The sequence below is a fragment of the Acanthamoeba castellanii genome, assembly GCF_000313135.1.
Source record: "Acanthamoeba castellanii str. Neff unplaced genomic scaffold scf7180000084695, whole genome shotgun sequence".
Lineage (NCBI taxonomy): Eukaryota > Discosea > Longamoebia > Acanthamoebidae > Acanthamoeba > Acanthamoeba castellanii.
The window spans coordinates 31,455-37,621 of NW_004457259.1; the positions used below are offsets into that span (position 1 = coordinate 31,455).

Genomic DNA, 6,167 nt, shown 5'->3' on the forward strand with positions numbered 1-6,167 from the left:
ACCCACTCAGAGAGTGGGTCTGACTACGATAACGGGCACAATGCGCAGGTGACGCACACGCTCCGGTTTCCGACGCTCCCTACAACAACCACCAGCGGCGACTGCTACTATCCACCCGCGTCGCTGCGCCATCTTTGCGATCAGCTGGTGATGCCCGCTGGCGGCGGCAACAATCTTCACTTCCTGTCGCAGTCACGCACCCTGTGTGTGGAGGAGCAACCGTTGGAGTCCAAGCGACTCGTCGAGCAGCTGTGGACATCGAGCAGTCTGACGTGGTGGCCCCTGCGCCACCTCGGTGACGATGATGACCGCGGCAGGCGCACGGGCCGCACGCTCGGCTCGTTCGCCCACTTCCAGCTCCCGCGCTCGGCCGCCGATCGGCGCGCAGCGCACCCGGTCGCCGACGCCATCGCGGGCGAGGTCCTGGCACTGCACTCGGCTCAGACCGTCGATCAAGCAGATGCGGACCTGCAGCCTGCCGACCTTGATTGGTGTGCGCAGGGCGATGGCCGAGACCTCCAGCAGCAGCGGCGCGGGTTCACGTTCGGCGACCTACACAGCAGAGCCGCGCAGCCCTGGAGCGAGGTCAGGGTCTCGCATGATTCTGCTGCATGGCCGGCGGCGCGCGTCACGGGCACGCTCGTGGCGCACTCGACGACGATCGCCCGGCCGCTCAACAACATCAACGACATGTTCAACGCCATTTTCAAGCGCAAGGCCTTCCTTTCTTGGTTCTTTCATACTCTCTTGCATACTCTCTTGATAGATGTAGAGACGTGATCGGTCGATGGTGATTGTGCTGACGTGTTGATATATGACACGACCCATCCACACTACAGGTACATATCGGAGGGCATGGACGAGTCTGAGTTCGTGGAGGCCGGCATGTGCCTGACCGACCTCATCCACGCCTACCAAGCCCACGAGCGCCCACAGCACACCACCGCCGCGTCATCTACTTCATCATCGTCATAAGGAATGTAATAGCAACAACGACAATGGCGTTGATCCTCAGAGCCTTGCATTTTTATGATGTCTTTCGTCTTTCCATAATAACCGAAACGAAAACACGCCGCTGTCTAAAAAGGGGAGAACTTTCTCCACCCAGACCTTTCTTCTCGCTGTGGGGTCTGGGGGCCATTACGCGGGTCTGCGGGCAGTACCCCCACACTGCTGAGCGCTTCGGCCAGCTGTGTGCGCGCCACTTCGTTTCTGTCGGTATCTGCCAGCCGCAGTTCGTTGTAGTTCGTGTACCACATCTCGAGCGCTGCGTAGCTGGGGGCGGGTTTCTCAATTGCCTGAAGCACTGCCGGTCGATCACCATGGCGGACCCACACGACCACCACGACCTTACCTGCGTCGGAGACCCAGGCTGTGTGAGACCATTGTCCGTAAAGTCTCTTTTCAGACGTGCTGGTCCATCGCGTACCTCTGCACTTGTCGTCGATGAAGGCAGCAACCTCGGATGGCTTGGGCTTGCGTTCAGTCAAGGACTTGACCACCAGCAAGACCAGCTGGTGAGCTGTCTCTGGCGCTTCCACGAACTCCGGCTTGAGGTAGTGGCCAATGCCCCTCTCGAGCAGGAAAAGGGTACACATGCGCAGCAAACTCTCCTACATACATCAGACAGTGTTACGGCCTTTGTTCCAACACATAATCAGCTGAAATAGTTGGGTTGTGGTGGTTGTGGGTACCTCGATAGTCCCGTATCGGATGACGGCAAGGGGCAACCTCGGTTGCGCCGCGACTGCGATCGTGGTGGGTGGGGGGTGCGGGCTCGCGCGCCCGTTGCTCCTCTGCTGGCTGGCGTGCACGTCGAGCAGCTGTTGCAGCTGCACCGAGAGCTGGGAACTAAGCGCCAAGAGCTTCACCTGCACCTCCCGGTCCTTGGCCAGCTCCATTCTGACGGCGTCTTGCACAAGCCTAGAGATGAGCTCAGCATTGATACGCCCGCCATCGACGCTGCTCTCATCCGTGGAGGCCACCGCCGAAGGAATGGAACTGGAAGGCTGCGGGTCCGGCTGGTGAGACATCTGGCAGTGGATGAGCGGTAGGTCCGGGTGGTGTAGGTTGTGAGCGTCCGGCTGGTGAGACATGTGGCGGTGGATGAGCGGTAGGTCTGGGTGGTGTAGGTTGAAAAAAGTAACTAGCCCTCTCAGTGACACCACTATTTGTTGTGTGGCAAGGAAACAGGACTGCTGATTGGTCGCCGAATTCACCCAGGGCAAAAGAGATTATTGGTTACAAAGACACAACAATTCGGCCGAAGTGGTGGTGTTGATTGGTTAAATGTGTTTGTTGCTGCTGTTTTTTCGGAAATTTCGGAATTAACCAGTTCCGCCGAATTGTGTGTCTTTGTAACCAAAAACAAAAAATGGCAAACCAGGTGACCTCCGTCGACATCCACCGAAAGGGCACAAATGTCGACACTGGCCACTTTAAAACTGCGGGTATCTTTCCTTTCGCTCTATCTTCATTCAAACCACAGCCCACCTACAGCCCCGTCTTAACAGCATTCACCTGCCACACCATGTTCGGAGACGATTCGGGAACGGTAAACGTGGCGGCCGAACCAACCTTGTCGTATTCTCTCACCCAGCACGCTCACCATTGATCTCCCGCACACAGAACGAGGGAAGCCAAGTCCGTCTGCGCAAGCGGATGGCCAAGAACCTGCAGGCCAACATGGTTGAAGTGCTGCTGGTAGGACCCCACTATCCTTTTGGGTCATCATTCTTTTGATTCCCTTTTTATTGTCCGTCTTCTTGTTATTGTTTTTTGTTGTTCATTTCGCTGACTGTTAGCTGTCTATGCGCAGTGCGTCGACGACTCGGGTTCGATCAGTGACCCCGACTTTGTCAAGCTGAGGCAAGCAGGTGAGGAGATCCTGCGCATTTCAGCCAGCAACAACGGCGCCCGTTTCGCCGGGGTGATGTTCCACTCAACCTCCACCATCGTGAGTCCCTGGCGCCAGTCGGCCATTGAGGTTCAGCAAGCGTTGAACTGTACGCACTGTCCACCGTCATCTTGGTTTCCCCCCCCCGCCTTTGCCACCATAACCGATGTTCCCGTCGTGCAGCGCATGTCCGGAAACGTGGAGGGACCAACACCTCCCAGGGCCTTACGGATGCGCAGCAGTTGTACTCGCGCGGCCGAAACAACGCCAAGAGGCTTCTCTTCCTTCTGACCGATGGCGAAGCCAACGACAAGGCAGATGCTGAGCGCTTGGCTGCTCAACTCAAGTTCACTCAAGTAGGGCCTGCTACTCACTTTTGTCAACGCCCCCCCCCCCCGAGTTTAAGGGCAGGGCCTAAGCTAAGCGTGCCGGCACACCCTGCAGGGCGCCATGGTGTTTGTCCTGGCGGTGGGGAAACACTTCGACATGGACCACCTGGCCAAAGTGGCCAGCTACGGGTGCCTCTACCGAGTGGACAACTACGAGGCACTGCTCGAAGCGCTCAAGGACAACGAGCGCAATGACAGCAGCGTGCAGCATGATCTCCACGTTACCCTCCGTGCCTACACTGTCAACTCCCCGGTCAAGTTCTCACAGGTTCTCTTCTCCGCCGCCGTTCGGGTTCCCGGCTCGAAGCAGGTAACATGAACGTTTGTGATGTTGCAGGACCTCAAGTACCAACTGGAGGTGCACAACGTCGGAACGGTGGCGCTACCGGCGGGAACTCGCATCTGGCTGAGTGAACAAGGCCACTACTTCAACGAGACCTGCGTCAACCTGCCGCACTCTCTCGAGGTCGGTGACAAGACGCAGCTGTCCTTCACCCTCAACAGCCAGAAGAGGCACTTCCGACACCTCTCCGACGGTGTGCAATTCAGCATCAAGCACCCCCACGGTGCGCAGGTGTACTGCGACATGAACGAGATCGAATTCCGGAGCCAGGACTTCATCGGCAACTTCATCGGCTACCGGCCGCCCAGCCCTGCCACCTGCCTCAACATCCTCATGTTCGGCGTCATCGGGTCGGGCAAGAGCAGCTTCACCAACACCATCCTCAGCGCCTTCTCCGACCAGGTCATGGACAACGCGCAGGTGGGCGGAGACGGCGACCACTGCACCACCGACTACAGGTTAGCCCATTTAGCCCATAGCCCACCTACCTATCGACTGGTGAATGTTGCGTGAATGTGGCTCTTGCCTCTGACCATTCACCTGGTGCCAGGCGCTTTCACCTGGGGCAACTGTGTGGCCTCACTGGAACCGAGATTGCGCTGTGGGACAGCTGGGGCCTCGACGAGGAGACCTATGGCAACGACTTCCTGATGACCCTGCTGCGCGGCGATCTCCCGAGCGGATACGAGATGGTGAACGTTTCCATTGTGGACGGGGCCAAGCGCGACCCCGACAACATGCACCAGGTCGACAGGCGCATCCACGGGGTGCTCATGTTCGTGCCCATCAACATCTTGGAAGATTCGGTCATGCTCCTCCGCATCAAGGACGCCCTGCGCCTGACCAACAAGATGAGTACGTCTGCTCGATCCACTTATCATCGTCATCATCATCTTAGAAGCTGGACTGCCGTCGGTTCCTCTAAACACTGGTTTCCACGCAGAGCTGAACGCCCAGGTGGTCGTCACGAGGGCAGACACGGTAAGCGGGAAGCAGAACCGCGTCACCCTGCAGGAGAGGATCGCCAAGGAGCTCAACCTGGCTCCACTGAGGGTGAACTTGGTCAAGAACTACATCAAGGTCCGGGACAAGGACTTCGGCATCGACAAGGTGGCGCTCCGGGTCTTCGCGGACATAGTTGATACCGCGCATCAGTACGTGAAGACCTACGTGGCCGCCTCACCCTCGTCGCCTACCTGCTCCCCCGTCGATTCCCCCCAGCGCCACTTCCACGTCGAAAAGCCCAACGACCCTGGATCGCCCTACGTGCCGCGCCAGGCGGCTCCCCAACCGTCCAGCCACCAGTCGACCTCGGCCAGCACTCCTCCCCCCAGCAGCGGAGCCGACACCCTCTTGGTGCACCACGGGCCGAAGGTCGTGAAGGTGAAGTACAACGACTCCACAACCTTCTACTCGCTTCTGAAGACCGTGTGCTTCCAGTACCGGCTGCCGCACGATCTCTACGCGCTCGCCGACGCTCCGGTTGAGGTGCGCTTACTGGGTGGAGGACAAGGTCTGCTCCTTCACAGGACTCACCGACGTCTATCTGGTGCAGTTCTGATATCATGTCCGCTTGAGACTGTTGTCAGTCCCTCCAGGCCAAGCGACAACACAACTGTTCTCCCTCCATAGCTGCACTGAATGAATCATGCCTCACAACTTGCAAACCCCCATCCGGCATACTGAGCCTTCATGATGTCGTCCATTTATTCAGCTGAATAGATGAAGAAGAAGGGAGGAGCTGAGTTGCCGTGTAGAGAGGCCGCGTGAGAGCGGGCGAAGCAGAGCTACACGTGTAGCGTCAACACCCATCGTCGTCTTCGCCTGCAGAGGAGGTGGAAAGAGGGAGAACAGAAAGGAGGAAGAGGAGAGAGAGAAGACGCATTGGTTTTAGCCATCATCGTCGCCCTCTGTGAGAGGAACACGAGCAACGCGAGCCATGAAGGAGGAGAACACAAGAAGAAGGAGAAGAAGTAAAGAGGAGAAGAGTGAGAACGGAACGGGGCGAGGATACGACACAGATGCACTCACAGAGAGGAAGAGTACCGCTGCTCTCGCCGAGGAGGTCAAGAAGGCCAGACAGTCGCACCGTGGCCGCAGCCAACGGCATCACCGTCCTACAGCAGGCACAACACGGTTGGGCATAAGTCACAAGCCCAATTCCGCTGAATCGAGAGAATCGAAATGCAGTAAAAATTGGCGTAGCAGGTACCGGGGATTTGTGGCGTTGAGGTAGCGGCTGACGGCAGATGAGTTTCTTCTACTCGCACCGTTGATGTGGGGCATCTCGAAGGCGGGGGTCGAGGTGCCAGGGGCGGCACCCGTTCGGCCGGGGCGGCCGGAGGCTTTGGAGGAGGAAGTGAATGGAGACGACTGGGAGGCGCTGCTACCGAAGCGAAGTCGCTGCGAGCACGATGCGGCACTACGCGCCCCGGAGAAGCTGCACAGCGGGGTGGCCCGCGAAGCGCCGCTCCTCATGCGTGCGAATCCGTTCATCTTCTGGTTCAATAATAAATCAAAAAGGAAAATTTATTTTCTT

General features: G+C 58.0%; 4 protein-coding genes across 4 annotated transcripts; 2 read left to right on the forward strand and 2 right to left on the reverse strand.

Annotated features, from left to right (window-relative positions):
• Positions 1-150: 150 nt before the first annotated feature.
• On the forward strand, positions 151-975 carry ACA1_351900 (uncharacterized protein; the record flags this gene model as incomplete). The annotated part of the gene is made up of 2 exons (XM_004333077.1): positions 151-731; positions 840-975. 2 exons carry the CDS (start codon positions 151-153, stop codon positions 973-975), a joined length of 717 nt encoding a protein of 238 aa, XP_004333125.1.
• A 104-nt stretch (positions 976-1,079) lies between these two features.
• On the reverse strand, positions 1,080-2,096 carry ACA1_351910 (uncharacterized protein; the record flags this gene model as incomplete). Its single annotated transcript, XM_004333078.1, has 3 exons — positions 1,080-1,354; positions 1,430-1,613; positions 1,695-2,096. The coding sequence occupies 3 exons, from the start codon at positions 2,094-2,096 to the stop codon at positions 1,080-1,082; spliced, it is 861 nt and encodes a 286-aa protein (XP_004333126.1).
• Positions 2,097-2,374: 278 nt separating this feature from the next.
• ACA1_351920 (von Willebrand factor type A domain containing protein) lies at positions 2,375-5,260 on the forward strand (the record flags this gene model as incomplete). The annotated part of the gene is made up of 9 exons (XM_004333079.1): positions 2,375-2,450; positions 2,514-2,554; positions 2,629-2,703; positions 2,819-3,005; positions 3,080-3,252; positions 3,341-3,553; positions 3,623-4,086; positions 4,179-4,483; positions 4,572-5,260. The coding sequence occupies 9 exons, from the start codon at positions 2,375-2,377 to the stop codon at positions 5,258-5,260; spliced, it is 2,223 nt and encodes a 740-aa protein (XP_004333127.1).
• Positions 5,261-5,429: 169 nt separating this feature from the next.
• Positions 5,430-6,124, reverse strand: ACA1_351930 (uncharacterized protein; the record flags this gene model as incomplete). Its single annotated transcript, XM_004333080.1, has 3 exons — positions 5,430-5,452; positions 5,675-5,745; positions 5,841-6,124. The coding sequence occupies 3 exons, from the start codon at positions 6,122-6,124 to the stop codon at positions 5,430-5,432; spliced, it is 378 nt and encodes a 125-aa protein (XP_004333128.1).
• Positions 6,125-6,167: the final 43 nt, after the last annotated feature.